The sequence below is a fragment of the Lacerta agilis genome, chromosome 5 (genome assembly GCF_009819535.1).
Source record: "Lacerta agilis isolate rLacAgi1 chromosome 5, rLacAgi1.pri, whole genome shotgun sequence".
NCBI lineage: Eukaryota > Metazoa > Chordata > Lepidosauria > Squamata > Lacertidae > Lacerta > Lacerta agilis.
This window is the reverse complement of record NC_046316.1, coordinates 7,430,494-7,450,229: the sequence shown is the minus strand read 5'-3', so window position 1 is coordinate 7,450,229 and position 19,736 is coordinate 7,430,494. Positions and strand designations below refer to the sequence as shown.

Below are 19,736 nucleotides of genomic sequence, written 5' to 3'. Positions count from 1 at the left end.
CTTCCGGCCGCTTCCCCGCGCGCGGATATCGAACTGGTGGCCGGCCGAGGGCCGAAGCGGGGCCCCGGGATGGCGCGGCCGCCGCGGAGGTGAGCCGGGTCCCCTCCTCGCGCCGGGGCAGGAGCCTTCCGCCTGCGGGCGTTATGCCGGGAGGGGGCGGGCGGAGGGCCTTGGGCTGCTGCTGTTTGTTTGTGTATATACGTAATTTTTTAAATTAACTTTCCTGTTTTACAATTTAAAGTACTCATTTTTATATCCTTAAGATACCAGTGACTTGCCTTCTTCTCTTTCCGTGGTTCATTAAACTGTACCATTCAGTTACAGGTGGGTAGCCGTGTTGGTCTGCCATAGTCAAAACAAAATAAAATAAAAAATCCCTTCCAGTAGCACCTTAGAGACCAACTAAGTTTGTTCTTGGTATGAGCTTTCATGTGCATGCACACTTCTTCTTCTTCTTTTGTTGGTTTTTTTAAATTAAATATGAACTTTATTTAGATTTAACAATTTCACAACAAATTTAAAAACCTTTCGTAGGCACAAATACAAAGGAATAACAACAACCGCAAAAAATAAAAAACAAACAAACAAACAAAAACAACAAAAATAGAAACCACAAAAATTTGAAAAGGAGAAAGGGGAAAAAAATAAAGAAAAAAGAGAAGGGGGAAAAAAGGGTAAGACTAAGTGTATAGTCACGTAATAGTAAGTAGACTATTTGTATAGATTATTTGTGTAGAATTGCAGCAATGCAGGGAGGAATATAGGAAAGGAAAAAAGTTGAATAATGTGTAATTAGAATTAACTATTGCTTTTTGTTTCCTCTGCTTGTGTCTCTCTTGCATTGGAAGAAGCTACGCACACTTCTTCAGATACCATTCAGTATTCCATTATTGCATTCATCATAAAATATTTTCACTGTTGAATTTATCTCTTTACTTCCCCCCCCTTTTGCTTTTGAGTGCTTTGTTGGTTAAAAACTTTATAACAGAAGTGTGCAATAGATATTATAGACAAATTGAGAACTAATAAAAAAGGTTGTTCATCCTTTCACTAATTCTTGCTTTGTACATCCATTTGTGATTAAATTTGTCAAGACCTCCGATCTTCCTCTTGCATTCCCAAGTCAAATTCCTTAAATACGCGCTTAAACTTTACTTTCTCTGTGTTATTTGACTTACCATAAATGTTATTTTATGCAATTATCCTATTTACACACTGAAGCTCAATCAAAACCTGCCAACGGATTGATCTTTTGACAATATTCTTAAATTTACATAGACTCTCATAGACTATGAACATTTTTTCAGCTGTAACGTCTCTTAGCCTTGCTGATAATCTCGCCAGTTCGGCGTACTCTCTTATTTTATTTTGCCAGCCTGACTTAGATGGGATATCCTCTTCCTTCCAACCTTTTGCAATTAGAATTCTGCTGTTGTTTGTTTGCGTATAATTTTTTTTAAATTAAATTATTAATTTTCCTGTTTTACAATTTAAAGTACTCATGTTTTCATCCTTAAGATATCAGTGACTTCCCTTCTTCTCTTTCCATGGTTCATTTTACATATCACAAACCCCTGCATATTTTACAGAAACTATAACATTCCGTTATTACATCCATCACAACTTATTTACACTGTTGAATTTATCTCAATGCTGCCAGTGTTTTCAGCTGTACACAGTTATTCCCCGTATATTCAAAAAATGTTTTCCAGTCTTCTCTATATTCTGCTTGTTCTCTTAATCTATATGTTAAGTCTGCAAACCACGTATTCTGTCAACTTAAGTTGCCACTCTTCTTTGGTTGGGACCTCGCTCGTTTTCCATTTTTGGGCTAACGAAACACACAGTAGCGGCATACATAAATAGTCTTTTTTGACACCTGGGAATGTTGTTTGTTTCTTGAATTTGTATACCGACCTTCCCCTGAAGATCACAAAAAACCAAGTGAGAACACAAAATGCATAACAAAGAAACAAGAAGCCAATGTCCTCCCTCTCTCACACACACTTAAAAGGCTGTTGATTGTTTTTTTACAGCCAGGCCATGGACACGGACATTGCCTGGCGCCTGAAGATATGGAAACATGCATTTTTATCCATATTTTTCTTTTAGCAGTCTAGGATTCAGAGACAGAAACTACAGCAACGTAAATCTATTAATAGCAATCTAAAATGTGTTAGTTTATTTTACATTTTTATTCATAGATTGCATTTTGTTGCATAGCTGGTTGCCCCTGAATTTATTTCAGTAAGACTAATTCTAATGCTCTTGTTGAAAGAAATATCAGTGAGGAAAAATTCAGAGGCAGCCAGCTATACAGAAGCTACAGCAAAATAATTAGTAAAAATATAAAGTGAATAATTGTTTCATATACGTATATTTGTGTGTGTAATATATATATAATTGGGCATTGCATGGCTGCCACAGTATCTTAAGAAGAGTCAGGTGTACGGTTTCTAAATTAATTTTACTTTTACATGTTTCCCAGAATCATGATTGCATAAAGCAGTAGCAATTAAATATGAATGTTTTGATTCAAATGCTACAACTGCTTACATATGCATAATGGTTCCATGGGCAGACAAAAAAAAAAAAATGACCCCTCTTATGCATTTGCATGTTTTATTCTTCTAGGAATAAGAAAGCAGTTGATTATTCTCAGTTTGGCAGTGTGGATGAAGATGATGATGGTAAGTCATGTGTGGTTCCTTCATGCCAAAAGGGGACAGGTTCAGTGGGAAAGTAACATGGAAGCTTGCTGAAGCTGTTTTATATGAGTGCAACTAGAAGAAAAGTTCATTGTGTTTAAGCTTTCCTTGCACTGGTTCTACAAAGGTTTATAGCAGCTTCCCCCAAACCTGTTGTACATTACCGGTAAATATGAGCACATACTACAAGCCAGTGCTGTTGTTTTAAGTCTGGCAAGGTACACTCTGTACATCTGCTCCCAATTAATATCATAGCTGCAGTATTTTGTACTTCCAAACAATATTCTGAACGGTTTTCAAGAGTAGCCCACGTACAATGCCACACAATATTCAAATTTGGATGAACCACTCACCAGCACTACCTGTCCCTTACTTGGATTGAGTTTCAGTTTATTAGCCTTCATCAAGTCCATTAATAATATTTAGGACTTCTGACAGCTTAACATGAATCTGATAAAAAGAGAAATAAGAGTTGGATGATGTCAGGGATTTGCCTTCTCCTCGCGAGGAGAGCCCAGGCGGAGGTCCTACTCATGAAGAGAGCCAGGGCGGGAGTGCTCCTCGCGAGGAGAGAGGGCAAAAGAGATCCTCTGAGGTGGGAGGATCAGGGCAGGGAACTTCCTCTAGAGCAGGTCTTGCTCAGGTACAGGGATCCCCAGCCACTGCTGTCATCTGACTCATCTCACAGCCCGTCTCCAGAGCTCTCTCCCACGGAAGAGGAGGAGGAGCAGCTGACAGTCAGGGATGCGAGGGAGAGACCCAGCACCACCAGCCAGACACGAGCGGAGGGAGAGTTACAGCTTCCAGCACAGACGCAGCGTTGGGGGGGGCTAGGAGACCCAGAAGACATCGTTTCAGGGTGCCGAGGCTTTGGTGCTGGGCGGGAAACCGGAGAGGAGCACTTCCGGATTCTGCAAGTGACTGAGCAGTCATGTTTTTAGCTAGCTCTGCACTGTAAATAAGTATGCACAATAAAGTAGTCTTTAGAGTAAAAGGACTCTGTCGTTACTTGTGAGCAACCCCCTGGGGTATCCTGACAGCTATCATTGGTATATTGATGACATTGCACTTCAAATTCTGGGCGATATCTGGTTCTCAGCATTGTGATACATCACCAGCTAACCATCACAATATAGATATATCACAATATATAGTGATATATCACAATGACTGAAATAACACAGCTGGGCTGTGGAGGGAGGAAGGAACGACCAAGAGGAAGGGCAGAAGGCTGCCTGCTTGCTCAGGCGAAGGAACTCCTGGCCTCTCCTTCCACAGCCCAGCCTTGAAGGTGCTCCACCTGCTTAACTGCCTGTCTGTGTGTTTCCCTCTTCGCCCTAGCAAGTGACGTGGGCTGCTTCTTTCCTTCCGGTCAGTCGTTCCTCCTGTTACTGAACCGGTCTGAAACCGTCTTTGCAATCTGGACTTCGTACCTGTTTCAGGCAAAGTATCGAAATATTGCCCAGCTCCACTGTCTGGATATCCTTACCCAGTGTCACATAGCAGTTAGTTTGCATTTTAGTTTACAACATAATTAGTTTTCAGTTTTCAGTTAACAGAAGATATTTTTGTACATACCATGTCCTGGGTAATGAAAGCTGGGCGGGCTTGAAAGACTGGCTGGGTGCATGAGAGAGATCACCAAAAATAAACGGAAAAAGGAGAAAGCTGGTCGATGTCTCCTTCTTCCCAGTACCGGTAAATCTGATTTTAAGACCCTCCAGCTTTCATTGAAGAATCATTCCCAACAAAGTTCTGAACAGACACAGCAAGGCTGCTTCATATGAAAAAAGCATAACCTATTGCCTGGCTCCCTGGGGTGTTAAAGAGATAGCATTCTTAACTCCGGATGCAGCGAACCTCCTCATTCTCAGTTGACATGTTGCAAGGAGAAATGGGGACAGTGGCAAGGGAAGGAGGCAAACCCCCCATTTCAGCCTCCTTCACCCACACCTTGCAATGGGTGCCACTCGGGATGGGGCAATGTTAAGCAGAGAGATGAAGTCCCCGTTTCCTTGCCCTTGCCCTGCTCTGCTATGACTGTGCCAATATCTCCTTGTATTTTGTTTTATTTCATGCTGGATTACTGCGGAAGATCTAAAGCTCTAGAATATCTTACAATTCATGCATTGTACATATTGTTAAAATGGGGAATTTTTTTAAAACAATTGGAAGAACTTGCACTGTTACAGTGGGTCTAATGTGCTTCTGCTTAACAGATGAAGATTTTGCAAATATAACTGCACCTTCAAGCAAAAAATCAAAGAGAACATGCTCTGAGTTGACAAAGAAGAAAATGGAGCAAAAGCCCCCCAAACAGGAGATTCAGTTTCAAAAGAGTTCACCGAACAAAAGGTAAGACAAAGCCAGAAAAATCCATTCATTTTAAATTTACTTAGGTGTTTGTGATACGGCACTGGTTTTTTCCTAGTTGTGGTTAAGAAACATTTAGCTGGCTTTGGGGATATAAGCTCATTCCCTTGGAGTGGAGCGAATTCCCCTTGCCTGCCTAAGATCAGTTTATTGGATCAGTTTATTGGAACTGATCTTAGCAGTTATGGAGGTTATAAAATCTAAAACCAGGATTTAAAGTTGGTTTCAGAGCCTGAAATAGTTTCTTTGTTCCTTTTTTTAATTTGCGTTGGCACGGAGGTTAATAAACTTACATACTGATAATGTGTTTTCCACAACTGTTTTTCAAATTGCTTCAGACTTGCCTTGGATCACAGACTTTACCAGAGAGATTTGGAAGTTGCCTTAGCCTTATCAATGGATGAACCACCAGGAAGGAACCATAAAGTACAAGATTCACAGAAACAAGGTGATTCTTGAAGACTCTCAATGGAAACATTTCTTTCTTGTGCTTTTTGCTGCTCTTAAAGTAGTGTTGACATTTTGGGGTGCAGTCCCACGTGTATTTAGGACCGGAAATAAAAGACATTCATAATTCTCTTTTAACCAGTAACATATTTGAGAAATATTGATGTTGATGAAAATCACAAAAGCAACATAAGTTAATATGCAGTTGGTGCAATGCAAAAGTAGAAATTCTGAAATTTGGCCATGATAGCTAGAGTGAAATACTTTCAAAGTTCAGTTAATTATTTTGATAACTTTAAAAAGGAGAGACTGTATCTGGGAATAAGGTGAAATTTCAGAAGTGCTCATTTCTGCATAGACGTTGCATGAATTGCATTGTATGGCCACAGCCTGCTTAAGGTAAAGGTACCCCTGACTGTTAGGTCCAGTCATGGACGACTCTGGGGTTGCATGCTCATCTCGCTTTATATGCCGAGGGAGCTGGCGTTTGTCCGCAGACAGCTTCCGGCTCGTGTTCAGCATGACTAAGCTGCTTCTAGCGAACCAGAGCAGCGCACAGAAATACTGTTTATCTTCCCGCTGGAGTGGTACCTATTTATCTACTTGCACTTTGACATGCTTTTGCACTGCTAGGTTGGCAGGAGCAGGGACCGAGCAATGGGAGCTCACCCCGTTGTGGGGATTCGAACTGCCGACCTTCTGATCGGCAAGCCCTAGGCTCAGTGGTTTAGACCACAGCGCCACCCACGTTAGTCAGTAGTAAAGTTCCCACAGTGTGACTTCTTTTTTAATAACGTGGCAGAAAGATAGTTAATTTTCCTAGCCTATTACTACTAAACTTTATGCTATTATTTTGTACCTGACTGTTTCCCATTTCTGGTTTCAGCTGAAAAATCTGAGGGTGATTCCAGCTTCAGTGAAGATGATGATGTTGAATTTGTTGTGAAGAAGAAAGCTACAGGAAACAGAAAAGAAGGAAGGCAGATAAATGCTGAAAGCAGAAAGAAAGAAAAGAAGCATTCCAAATCAGAGAGGGATTCGATAGGTAAGCAGATTTGATTCTTTCTGGGGTGCCAAGCTTTCTGGCACCTGGTTTTCAGAGGTGTGTGTGGTATGCATAAAATAGCACTTATTTTAAAGCTAAGTGAAACTTGCGCTTCAGGCCTTTCCACATGAGTGTTTTATGAAATCAACTTCCCATGCCCATGTTTCCATACTGAAGTGCAATCCTGAGAAACTTAGAGGTGTGCAAGTGCACAATTTAAACAAACATCTTATTTTCAGTGTGCTCCCGTTGCTGGGTCCCTGCTCTGGCCAACCTAGCAGTTCGAAAGCACGCCAAAATGTGCAAGTAGATAAATAGGTACCGCTCCGGCGGGAAGGTAAACGGCGTTTCCGTGCGCTGCTCTGGTTTCACCAGAAGCGGCTTAGTCATGCTGGCCACATGACTTGGAAAAACTGTCTGCGGACACACGCCGTCTCCCTCGGCCTGTAAAGCTAGATGAGCGCCGCAACCCCAGAGTCGTCCACGACTGGACTTAACTGTCAGGGGTCCTTTACCTTTACGCTTTTAGCAACTTGTTAGGACAAACTTTTTGTTAACTGCTCCATTGAAGTATATGTCAGAGTAATGTGCTTGTTTTTTCCAGTAGCTGTCAAATTAATTTGCTTTTAAAAGTGACTTCCATATTTCTTAAATATAGCTGCTATTCTGTATCATCCATCCATTAAATTGATTTTCCAAAGTTATTCTTTCTGATTTTTTAACCATAGGATTACTTCCAGCCAAATCTGAATCAGCTTTGCAGAATTTGTCAAGTTCTCTAGAACAGATTGGACAGCCTTTGAAAACATCTGGCCCTTCTTTTGCCAAGAAGCCTAACTGCATGTCACCAGGTATATTCAATACATACACTGTTTCTATGGTTGCTTAGGATTCCTATATCTATGCAAAATCATTGTCTGAAAACTAGAGGCTGTTTAGGGCTTTAAATTTCAGCACCAACACTTTGAATTGTGCTCAGAAACATGCTGGGAGCCAATGTAGGTCTTTATGTGTTCTCGGTGGCCACTCCCAGTCACCAGTCTAGCTGCCGCATTCCGGATGAATTGTAGTCTCCGGGTCACCTTCAAAGGTAGCCCCACGTAGAGCGCATTGCAGTAGTCCAAGTGGAAGATAACCAGAGCATGCACCACTCTGGTGAGACAGTCTGTGGGCAGGTAGGGTCTCAGCCTGCGTACCAGATGGAGCTGGTAGACAGCTGCCCTGGACACAGAATTGACCTGCGCCTCCATAGACAGCTGTGAGTCCAAAATGACTCCCAGGCTGCGCACCTGGTCCTTCAGGGGCACAGTTACCCAATTCAAGACCAGAGAGTCCTCCACACCTGCCCGCCCCCGTCTTCAAAAACATTGAGTCTTTGCTTTGAATTGTCAACCTAAAGTTTCTTGGAAGGAAAATGGAACAGAGACTTTGGGTAATTGACCCAGACTTTGGGTAAAAATCCCAGAAGAGCGGATTTATTAAAAACCATTAAGAGACACAAACAGCATAGTCAAGTTACCCACAAGGGGAGGGAGAAAGCGCAGTAGTGAGATGAAGCTGCACAGCTGCATTGTGGCACATGCTGTCTCCAAAGCAAGGAAGAGAAGAAGGGGTGAATGTGACCTGCAAGATCAGGCAGGAGGCACAAGTCAAAACAAGAGTTTACTTGCGCTAGAGTTTGCTGACACACATGGAGGAAGGAAGGGGATTCTTGTGGCTGGGAATTTGCCTTCCCATGCCATGCTAGAGCTTTCATTTGGCGGGCTCATGGGATGCAGCGGTGCAGGCTGGGGCTTCTACTGGACTGCTTTTGGAAAACGATGTCCAAAAAAAAAAAACCCCCCAGAAAAAATTTCAAGCCTTTCCAGATATTAGTAGAAGTTTCACTGAGCAGAATTGCAGGGGTTGAGGTACAGCCTGAGCATTCTACTGGAAGCTTGCAAGAGAGAACAATGTGGGTTCCAGGATGATCATTCTCCAAAAAAGCACACTTAAGTCAAGGATGACAACAGTTACTGTATATTCTGGCGTATAAGACTACTTTTTAATCCAGGAAAATCTTCTCAAAAGTCGTGGGCCGTCTTATACGCCGGGTGGAGAATCTGCGGTCGAGTATATCTCAAACTCTATATTTTAACTGGAAAAGTTGGGGGTCGTCTTATACGCCGGAAAATACGGTATATAGTATTAGAAGACGACAGTCAGGGTGTCTGCTGAAAGCAGTTTTCTGTGGAAATGAAAAGGGATGGAGATGCCAAGGCTATTTTTCAAAAAGAGGCATGATAGATGCTGTATGGATGTATTTAGTGCTAAGTGGAAGGTTGTAAAAGGACACAGGACTCCATACAGTGGTACCTCTACTTACGTTCACCTCCGGTTACGTATCCTTCCGCGGCAAACCCAGAAGTATTTTTCGGGGTTCCATATCCCAGAATGCATGAGGTCAAGGATACCTTCCCCCTTCCCCCCTCTCCATTTCACCTTGACAGCTACTACTAGACAAGATGGAATCTCGGAGACAAAATGGAGCATTGGCACAAACTGGAGATGATATGACAACAACAGAAATACCCCTCTGTGTACTAGAAATTGGGCATTATATAATATTTAATGCTACTTTGTTCAGTTCGTCTGCTATTTCTTTCACTGGAGTTTCTTGCATCTTGTAGATTACTTGAACCATGGCTTGCCCCACATATTTCCCCCTGTCTCCCCCTGTTTTGAGACTCAGACTTTTTAAGTGAGGTTGCCACTTAATCGGAGACTGGATATATTTGAGGAGGACTCGTTGTCATGCAAAGTGTCCTTTGAAGTTTACAGCCCCCTTGCATTTGTATAGTTAAGGGCTGGATTCAGTGAAGAAGATGCACTAGTGGGATCTAGCTCAACAATTCCTCCATCTCTTCCTTCACCCCCAAAATTGGCTCTGATGGGTTCTGGAAAGCTCCCCAAACAGTACTCAGGGAGGAGAGAGGAAATGGTTCTGTTGGGCAAGCTGAAAAGCTTGAACTGACAGAACAATTTGCAAAAAATGCTGTTGAATTCCTCTCTAAATATTTGTTCTGAAGCCTCTAAAGATATAAAATGAGCTTGAAGAAGAGTATGTGCCAGAGATGAGCTTGTGTCTTACACAAAATTGCATGTGCAACACTAAGAGCTCACTACTATGCAGGCAGTGAAGCATGAATACAATATTCTAGTCTACTTATTTTTCTGAATGTACCTCTCCAACAATCTTTTCAGCTACATCTGGAAGCAGTGCCATACAGCTGGGAAGAACCCACGTGAAATCTCCCACACAAGGTCTCAGGCTTGGCCTCTCTAGATTGGCAAGAGTGAAGTCACTGCATCCAAGTTTTGCCAGTACCTGAGGAGTACCTGCAATGGCTTCAGGGGGTCGCAAATTGAAATTAAATACTTTGGGTGTGGTGTAGAATTTTTTTAAATTGCGGGTTTTGTTTCAGGTAATATATATTTATCATTCTGAATGAGATAAAGTGGATGCATTTTTAAAAAAGATTTCATTCTCAAAAAGTGTAAGGTGTGAGGTATTGACAGCACTTAAACTCCAATGTTGTTGTGACACACACCCACACACACCCGCACACTGAAATGTTCAGATCATTGGCTGGTTTAATACTTCATAGATATGGCCCCATGGAAGTCAATTGTGATCCAGGCTAGTTTCCAGTTTTTAGATGCTGCATTTTGAATCATCATGAAGACCAGTTCGCTTGTAACTTGGATATTTTGCTAAAAGCAATCTTGAAGTTTCACCTTGATATCTTCATCCTTTCGTTAGAAAATATATTTTCAGAAATTTATGCTGTTATTTTCTGATGTTTGCATTTATGCGTGGATTTTATTGGTAAATGTATATTATGTATCTCTGTCCCTTTTAAGTGAAATAAAATATCTGTATAAAGAGCAAAAAGCTGTTTGTGTTAGCCACTTTAAGTCTTCCTTCTTGACACCTTGAGCAGAATACACAAAACAACTGGTTCAGTTTCAGTTTCAGTTTGAGCTGAAGAAAAGTCTTAACGGCTAAGGATCACAACATCAAGAACGTAACTGAAGCCATTTTCCCCAGCTCCTTCCAGCTGATCTTTGATCACAGTTGCCATGTGTGCTGGATCACTGCAGTTGTTCGTTCCCACATTTGTATGCCACCCCATAAGTGTTGCCAAGCCCTGCCTTGGCCTGTAAAGGAAGTGTGAGTGCAGCTGGCTCTGTCATAAGAAGAGGAAGAAGAGTTTGGATTTGATATCCCGCTTTTCACTACCCGAAGGAGTCTCAAAGCAGCTAACATTCTCCTTTTCCCTTCCTCCCCCACAACAAACACTCTGTGAGGTGAGTGGGGCTGAGAGACTTCAGAGAAGCGAGACTAGCCCAAGGTCACCCAGCAGCTGCATGTGGAGGAGCGGAGACGCGAACCCGGTTCACCAGATTACGAGTCTACCGCTCTTAACCACTACACCACACTGGCTCTCTGTGTGGCATGCAATCAAAAAAGTAAAAGCAAGCAATTGAAACACAGAGTAAAACACGAAACCATTAAGGAGCCGGGGAGCCATATAAAATTTGAAATGGAACATTAGGTGACCTAAGTTACCTAAAGGTCTAGGTGAACAAAAAGATCTTCACTGCAAGCAGCCCCGGGGAGGCTGCTTAGGTGTGCTGCTACTGAAAAGGCCCTCTTCCTGCCCATTGCCCTGCCGTATGACTAATGTTGATAAGACCTAGGCAGTTTCGTGAAGCTCGATCACCGTATCTTCAGGAATTCCAGCCTTACATGCATGACACTGTTACATCACAGACACTGTAAAATTCTACTGGTCTGTCATGTACCCTCTATATCCCACTGTTCTCTCTGGATGCTATAAATACTGGGGGGGTGGGGGGGAAGAAAAATTGGCAAAACTGAAAGGTTACATTAGGATGCCGCTACCTTGATTTGTGTACGTGCCGAGTTCAATTGGTAGCTGGCATTCTGGTGCCTCGTTGACGTTTGCCATTCCTGGGATGAGCTCTTGAGCGTAGTGGGAATGCCACAGAAAAAGAAACTATCACTCATTGAGCACAACAAGCAAAGAGCTGCTGAGTACAAGTTGGAGACAGGCGACTATCAAGACAGAACTGGGTGTTCTGGTGCCCCAAGAACCGCTGCTTGCCCTACTCCATGCAACCTGAGTCTCTCTGGGGCTCCCAGTGTGGAAACTGGTGATTCGTTGGAAATCTCATGGAAGACTTTTCTCTCTGTGTTAAGGTCAATGGAGGAATGTTCGGAAAACAAGATGAATGCCTTAGTTCCTCAGCTTATAACATCTCAGCCAGTTCTGTCGAGGTAGGAAAATTCATTCATTCCTTCTAGGTTACTGGCTGGGGCAGGGAAACGATGGCATACTTTCTCCTACACCATCCATTTTGTACAACTTTCACAAACACATTCCAAAAAAGGAATTTAAAAATGGGCAAAACTAGAGCAGGCACCCGCAAACTGCGGCCCTCCAGATGTTTTGGCCTACAACTCCCATGATCCCTAGCTAACAGGACCAATGGTCAGGGATGATGGGAATAGTAGTCCAAAACATCTGGAGGGCCGAAGTTTGGGGATGCCTGCTCTACAGATTCATTCGTTAACATCCTATTATGAGCAATGGTAACACAGACAGAGTAATAGATTCCCCCCAACATTTTTGTAGTACTGAGAATATTTCAAACTGGCCAAGGTGAGGAAGAGGCATGCAAATCACTTCAGGAGGGCTTCCCAGATTGGTAGGGCTGAGACCAGAAGTTCTTCACATTCACAGTCATCTTTTCCCTGCTGAGTTACCTTTCATCAGCAGTTTAACTCATTCCTCCCGTGTAATTCCTGTGACAACTGGCGCCATGTTTAAGAGCGGCATGGATGGCAACTCCCATAAGGCTTATGAGAAGCTCCTTGTGATGTCCCTTGTACAGCTCAGCTGACTGGGGAACAGCTGAAAGTGCTGAAAATGAAACTGGACTTGGGGGGGGGGCAGAATGAATCCTTTTCCTTGGACCCCACTCCTTCTTTCTGCTCTTCTGTGCCATGTAAGATCAGGCAGTGGGCCAGAAGCAACCCAGGTGTTGCAGATTGCACACTTCTGAAGTAGAGATAGAGGTGGCGGAATCGCATTATTTCCTGGAGAACGAACAAAATGCAGCAATGTCCATTCTCCGAGGCCTATATTGGCTGAGGATGTTGCACAATCCCTTCTTTGTGGATAGATTTGTGTGCGCATTCTCCACGAGACTCGCTAAATGCGCGCCACGGCCAGTTGTTACGAGCAGTACCCCTAACATATGCTTACAGAGTTACACTGGGGGCCGCTTCACACGTCATGCAAGGGAAATCAGGATCAGCCACTCAGGGGCGTAGGAAGGGCGGGGTGGAGGGGGCGGGCCGCCCTGGTTTCCACTCTGGGAGGGGTGACAAGATGGCCCCTGCCTCCCCCCAGCTGTAGAGCGGCCGAGGGCGTGCACTCGCGCGGCAGCCTATACAATTGCTGTGCAAGTGGCAGCCCGTATAGCCGCCGCGCACGGGTGGCAGCCTGCATGACCACCGTGTGCGAGCGGCCGCCCGTATGGACTGTGAATGTGTAGCATCCTGTACGGGCTGCGTCGCCCCAGGCGCCGGAGAGGCTTCCTCCGCCACTGCAGCCACTGAGTGTAGAACTCCATGCTTGGTGCCAGATAAGGTTTGCAGTTGCGCCCTGTCAGGGGGTTCTCCAGAGGCAGCAGAGAGCCGGCTGAGGTGGAGGGAGGGACCCCTGATGTTGAAAATACCCAGCACCGCCAGAGAAGCCCAGAGACTTCCTGTGGGAGCGATAGGCGGGGAGAGAATTCCGTGGGCGGAAGGGCGGTCAGATGTTGCCGGGTCCCGACATCAACTCAGCATTTCAGTGACAGAGGGGGAATCGGCTGTTCCGTCGCCCCAACTACGTAGGGGACTCAAACAGAAGGAGGAAAGGAGGAGACTTGGGGTCCCCAGGTTGTTTTGTTGGAGGTGCTCTCGCAAAGCGCCACTTCCGGAATCTGAGAATAACTAAGACGGTCATGGAATTTGAGCTCTGACTTGTACATATCTGTATAATAAAACTGACGTAAATATACAGATTCGGAGTCATCGCCTTTTACTCGTGAGGAGCACCACTGGACCCTTACACACCCTGGTACGTTTGTGGCCAACGTGCAAATGTGGCATGGAAGTGCAGGGAGTCTGCGAGTTCCGTCGGGGATAAATGATGGGGAGGTGCTTTAAAAAAATCCTATTTCTGCTCCTTTCCCCTTGCAGCCCTTTTGAGTGATTGCAGAAGAAAAGCAGCAGGTGGAGGAATGTTGAAAGCCACCATTTTGCCCTTGCAAATCCCCTCTCCCTGCTGCTTTGCACATCAGCGGCAAGCGGAGGGTTGGATTGTTGCCACCAAAAGCATTGTACCATGCCCAGTCAGCTAGTACTGTACTGGGTCCCGGGATTGTACATGAACTGGCCAAGTTGTTTCCATTTTTACTTGTGACTTGCATCATGCTGGAGGTCTTGAAATTCAGTTCCTCCTAACCTCCTCTTGACTTCCTATGGGAACATTTACGTAGGTAAGGCCTGCATTCCCAAGAACGAACGCTTAGGGTGAAAGGAAAGGACCACCGGTGCCTCGACAATGGCATGGCGGTGTTAATCCCCCCTTGGTGCCCTTGGGTTTCTGAGATACCAAGAAGGATCTGTCCCAACAGCAGCTGGAGGAAGGAGTTGTTTGCTTCCTGCTCTCGAGTCTCAGTCGTGGCAGCAAGCAAGGAAAGAGTAGCACTGAGGCCCACCCCTTTAAACATATTTGGATCTGCATTGGGGGGGTTGTGGACGCGATGGAGGGTAGGATTCACCTAAGAAGGAGAACGTGAGCTTCTAAAATATGAGAGAAACTGAATTAAAGTGTGTCGGAAGCTGATTTAAAGGCCTTCTGCCGTTATTGAGGAAGGAAATAGGCCATTTGAATCAGAATAGTTCACGTTTTCCTGGTTTTCTTGGTGAACTCAGAACCATTGCTGGTCATGCACTGATAGCAATGTTGGATTTTTAAATATTAACGTTGATAATAGGAGGGACACTTCCAGTTGCTTACTAAAAGAACAATGCATCAGTGAAAATGTGCAAGTTCAACTAATCCTTTACCCTTTCCCCCCTAACCTTATTTCCTGATATGCCCCAGACTATAATCTTCATTCCTGCACAGTATTCTTTCCTTTTACTTAAACTTTTATAGTCCTACATGGCTACTGATTCTTATCTTATTTTACTTTTAATATATATTATCCTTTTTACAATAAAAAAACACTCTTCTAAACGTGGCAGAAATTATTTCCTCAAATTATTTCAGCTTATATTTATAAATTTAGAGTAATGTTGTTCGCATGATTAATTTTCTCCATGTTTACTCTTTAGGAAGAAGATTGTCACCAAGGCTGAAAAAATAAGAAAAGGGAGATCAAGTGCGCTCCCTGTTATACTGAAGCCTGGAGAAAAAACAAACGCTTACCAAAAGGTAAGCAAAACTAACGTTGCAGCAGTTGTCTACCTTTCATTTCCCCCCAATTTAGCACAATATACATAACACAGGTGAGGATTATGGATCCTCAGCCTCTTGACTTTCCTTTTTCAAAATACGTTTCTAGTCCTCATGAGCTGCGAGGGTGCCTGAAAATGTGCTATGGGGAATCCCAGGTGACAGGGATAAAGAATGCGTCTCATTACCATCACATGGCTACGAGGCAAGGACTCCCTGCCTTTCAAAGACTAGTACTATGGTAACACAGCTCTTTCCTTAGGTCCTAAAGTGTGTGGAAAGAGTTAATCACCACTTCTCAGGTCCAAGTTACGAGAAGAAATGTCAATTAAACATTAGAAATAACTTCCTCACTTTGTGAGTGGTTTGACAGCAGAACAGGCTGCCTCAGAAAGACTCCTCCATTGCAAGCTTTTAAGCTGAGGCCGGATAGCCACCAATGTTTCTTGCATTGGCGAGGGCTAGACTATAGGACCTTTGAGGTCCCTTCCAGTCGTATGATTCTACGTGTTGCTCTCAGGCTGTTTGGAGCTAGAACAGGGTCGACTTGTGCTAATTAGCAAAATTAATTCTGTTGCACCAGTGCTTTTGCATGATAATTTGTTACTTTTCCACGGGAGAATGTTCAAGTATACTGTACAGGAAATCTCTGGCTCCGTTGTACATTCCCTCTCCCTGTTCTTTCTTACAGGAGAGGGAACGGAGTGCTGTTGTTCACAGCTCAAAGCAAGATGGAGAAAAAATTAGAATTGGATCAGGCCAGCCCGATCCCTGTGGTAAGCAAAGCTTAGGTTGTAAGACTCTTCTGTTTTGAAATGAAAGTTGTCCTCCGTAGGAGCTTTTGTCAAACAGCTTAGGTAAACATCAGAAAAACCGCAAAAGTTCATGTGAATCTGCTCACTGCACGCTTGACAGAACTCTGCAAACATAGCAAATAGGATTCAGCTGGATCTCTGGGAAGTAGACCACGGCATGTGAAAGTGAGACCAGAATTTGCATCCTGCTAAAGAGCTGGTTGGTGCACTATGTCTATGAGGGATCTGTGGAGCATCAAGAAAGTGTGGCAGGCAGGAGTTAGGGTAAACAAAACGAGCTGTTTTGAAGTTTTACCGTAATTTTCGCTCCATAAGATGCACCTTTTTCCTTCTAAAAAGTAAGGGGAAATGCCTGTGCGTCTTATGTAGCGAATGGTGGTCCCTGGAGCTAAATTGCCCAGGGGCCAAAAGCAGATTGTGCTTTTTATTTTACAAAGAGAAAAGGGGGTGTTGAAAGGACCCCGCTCAGCAGCTGATCATCAAGAGATCAGGAGAGAGATAAGAGTCCCGGCACCCTTTCAGCCCCGCCCGCCTTTGTTGAATGTGCTGCAGAGGGAGGTTGTTTGTTTCCCCAGGACATGTGACTGGCTGATTAGATTATCTGGAAACAGTAGAAACTGCTCCCTTTCTTTAAGATTTTTCAGAAATGTGAGGCTTTTCCTCTTTGCTTTCCCCCCTTTGCAAAAGGAGCTTTGCTTTTCCCCCTTTGCAAAAAAGCTGCAAAACTTTTAGCTGATCCTCAAAAAACAACCCAGGGCTTTTCCCTTTGCAAAAAAAGCTGCAAAACTTTTAGCTGATCCTTAAAAAAAACAGGGCTTTTAGAGGAGGAAAACCAGAAAAATATTTTTTTCCCCTTGTTTCCTCCTCTAAAAATGAGGTGCGCCCTATGGTCCAGTGCGTCCTATGGGGCGAAAAATACGGTAAGTAAAACTTACCAGATGGACCTCACACCTGAGATGATAGACAAATCACCTCATAAGGAAATAATAATAATAATAATAATAATAATAATAATAATAATAATAATAATAATTTATTTCCACCCCGCCCACTCTGGGCGGCTTCCAACAGAACATTAAAAACTTCAAACATTAAAAACCTCTCTAAACAGGGCTGCCTTCAGATGTCTTCGGAATGGAAGATAAAGCCATTTTCCTTCCCAGGGAAATGGAGTTGCGGGCTGGACACGAGCCCCCCCCCCCGTGCGCGGGGGTGTGGCTAGCCCCCGCTTCATAGGGAGTCCTCTCTGCATTACGCCCCAGACCGACCAATCCAGGTGGCCAGGGGGCGTGGCGTGCTCTATTTAGCAGCCTGCAGGCGGGAATTCTCTCCTTTTTTCTAGTTCCCACTTGCACAGTTTGGCTCTTGTGGCGGTTAGGTGTTGGAGTATTAGATTGCCGGGGAGGGGAGGGAGAGGCCATCACCTACCCTTCCTATTTCAAAGGTATTCCGTTAAAGGAATCCGGGGGGGGGGGTGTGGTCCTGTCTGAAGTCCAGTCTGGGGCTAGGGCCATATCACAACCCCTATTGGTGACCCTGGGGGAGCTTGAGTTGATTTGCATTGACGGGGCTCCCCTTACTGGTGGTTAACCCTTCTGAGACTTCCTGCAGGTGGGCAGGAGTCAGATATAGTCGGTTCGGTTCCAATGCCTAAGCCAATACCACTCACATTCTGTAACCAATACAATTGTGGCGTTCTTTAGCCTATTAACCTAAAATACGACTCTAGGGTTGCGGCACTCATCTTGCTTTACTGGCCGAGGGAGCCGGCGTACAGCTTCCGGATCATGTGGCCAGCATGACTAAGCCGCTTCTGGAGAACCAGAGCAGCGCACGGAAACGCCGTTTACCTTCCCGCCAGAGCAGTACCTATTTATCTACTTGCACTTTGATGTGCTTTCGAACTGCTAGGTAGGCAGGAGCAGGGACCAAGCAACAGGAGCTCACCCCGTCGCAGGGATTCGAACCGCCGACCTTCTGATCGGCAAGCCCTAGGCTCTGTGGTTTAACCCACAGCGCCACCCACGTCCCAAGTGTACTTAGATTGTGTTAATAAGATTTAGAACTGCAGCCTTAGGTTGTTTTCATGGGTGCCTGTCTCACCTGCAGCTGCCCCCCACCATAAACCATAATGCATAGATTCCCATCTTTATTATTATTATTTTTAAACCCAACCTAAGTTCCTAGTATGGGATAACCTGCCATCTAGGTGCCTTGCAGCTGAGGTCCTGGGTTACTCGCTCCCTAGATCCAGAAATTAGGCATATAGCCTAACTTCCTCCCAAACTCACAACAATACACGCCTGGAACCTGGATCACTATCTGGAGAATAAAATCTCTCAAGGCTGCAAAGGCTGACTTCCTGCTTTAGCGAAGGCTTTGGCAGTTACAGTGGTCTGCAAACCTGTGGATACTTGCCTAGGAGTAAGTTTCATTGAACACAGTGAGTTTTTTCTCTTTTAAGTGACAGGTCCTGTAAAACGTAGATATTGTCTCCTGTGTAGAAATACTCCTTTCTGTGTAGAAATACTCCTAACCTGTATTTTTCTAAATAGGGAAGACTCCCAAGGGAGACATATGCCATACAGGAAGCAAAACAAGGATAGACCAAGCATCAAGCGAAGCAGCTTATGCCCAATTACCTTTGGTAAGCGGTCAATTTACAATTATTTATAACGATCCATTGCATACATGAACAATTCATTTGCTAAACTGTATGCTGCACGTCTTCATAGCTACAAATAATGCAAGTTTCAAGGCAAGTTGAAATACGTGTGTGTATGTGTGTGTGTGTGTGTGTGTGTGTGTGAGAGAGAGAGAGAGAGAGAGAGAGAGAGAGAGAGAGAGAATGTTGATTTTTAATGATTGATTTCTCTGTGGTTTTTAGTAGCTCCAGTTTTCTAACTGTAAGCCTCCTAAAGTCCCATCAGGTGAAAATGTGTGGTATTAATAATTAAATTATTAAATCTTTATTATGGTCCAGAGACCCAACAATTCATTATAAAACAGTACACAGTTTCGACAGCCCGCCTTCAGGTTATATAAGCATTAATAATCATAAAAATATTTGCCCTTTCAAACACATCACACCCAGTGAATGGATTAGTAGGGTGCTCAGTTGTATGAACAGAAAGGTGGGGTGATGTGTGAGGGTGTGTGTATGAATAGATTGGGGGTTCAGGGGTCTGTATCACTGCCACCTTTGCTGACGTGAAAAGGGGTCCAGAACAGGACCCCCCCCCGCCCCACAAAAGAAGGATCGCCTGTATTTGTTTCCCTCCTTAGAGCTGAGCAGCAGGGGGAAATAGGTTCACCCACATCTTCTCCCCTGCTCCCCACGGTTTTGCCGCTTGGCAGGAGGGAACACAACAATTAATATGACGTGTGTGAGGCAGGGAAGATAACTACCAAATCCATTCACCTGCCCTTTCTCCTTCCTTCCCTCCCTCTTTGTCGCTCACGTACTCTCTCTCCCACTGTTGAAATGGGCACATTTCCCCAAGGCTTTTTTTTGTGTCTGCTGGGAAATGTTCAAAGTTACCTTTTCAGGGTTTAGAATGTGCACAGTGGCAAGCTGCTCATAATTTCTTGGCTTGCTGTTACAGACTCTACCTGATCCCAAAGCCGTGATCCAAAGACAACGGGAGGTACCTCATTTAATTCCCCAAGAAAACACATCCGTGACACACAAATTCAAGAAAGGAAACTTAGGGCTGACAAATCATAAAGAACGGCATCCGCAGGTGAGATAAATACGGTTTAATTT

At 44.1% G+C, this 19,736-nt stretch overlaps 2 protein-coding genes across 3 annotated transcripts in view; both read left to right on the top strand.

The window, feature by feature from the left end:
- The first annotated feature begins 11 nt into the window (after nt 1–11).
- RAD51AP1 (RAD51 associated protein 1) lies at nt 12–10,507 on the top strand. 2 transcript variants are annotated; one of them, XM_033148366.1, is made up of 7 exons: nt 12–89; nt 2,635–2,690; nt 4,928–5,063; nt 5,420–5,529; nt 6,415–6,573; nt 7,314–7,424; nt 9,817–10,507. In XM_033148366.1, the coding sequence occupies exons 1-7, from the start codon at nt 70–72 to the stop codon at nt 9,942–9,944; spliced, it is 720 nt and encodes a 239-aa protein (XP_033004257.1). In that variant the 5' UTR covers nt 12–69; the 3' UTR covers nt 9,945–10,507. The 2 variants fall into 2 exon arrangements, with proteins under 2 accessions (XP_033004257.1, XP_033004256.1); XM_033148365.1 differs by having other exon boundaries at nt 7,302–7,424.
- A 938-nt stretch (nt 10,508–11,445) lies between these two features.
- Nucleotides 11,446–19,736, top strand: part of DYRK4 (dual specificity tyrosine phosphorylation regulated kinase 4) — a 41,016-nt gene continuing 32,725 nt past the window's right edge. The window contains exons 1-5 of the mRNA XM_033148036.1: nt 11,446–11,917; nt 15,035–15,134; nt 15,847–15,931; nt 18,526–18,593; nt 19,576–19,713. Coding sequence (XP_033003927.1) covers nt 11,619–11,917; nt 15,035–15,134; nt 15,847–15,931; nt 18,526–18,593; nt 19,576–19,713 — 690 coding nt within the window. The 5' untranslated portion in view covers nt 11,446–11,618. The remainder of the gene's footprint in view (nt 11,918–15,034; nt 15,135–15,846; nt 15,932–18,525; nt 18,594–19,575; nt 19,714–19,736) is intronic.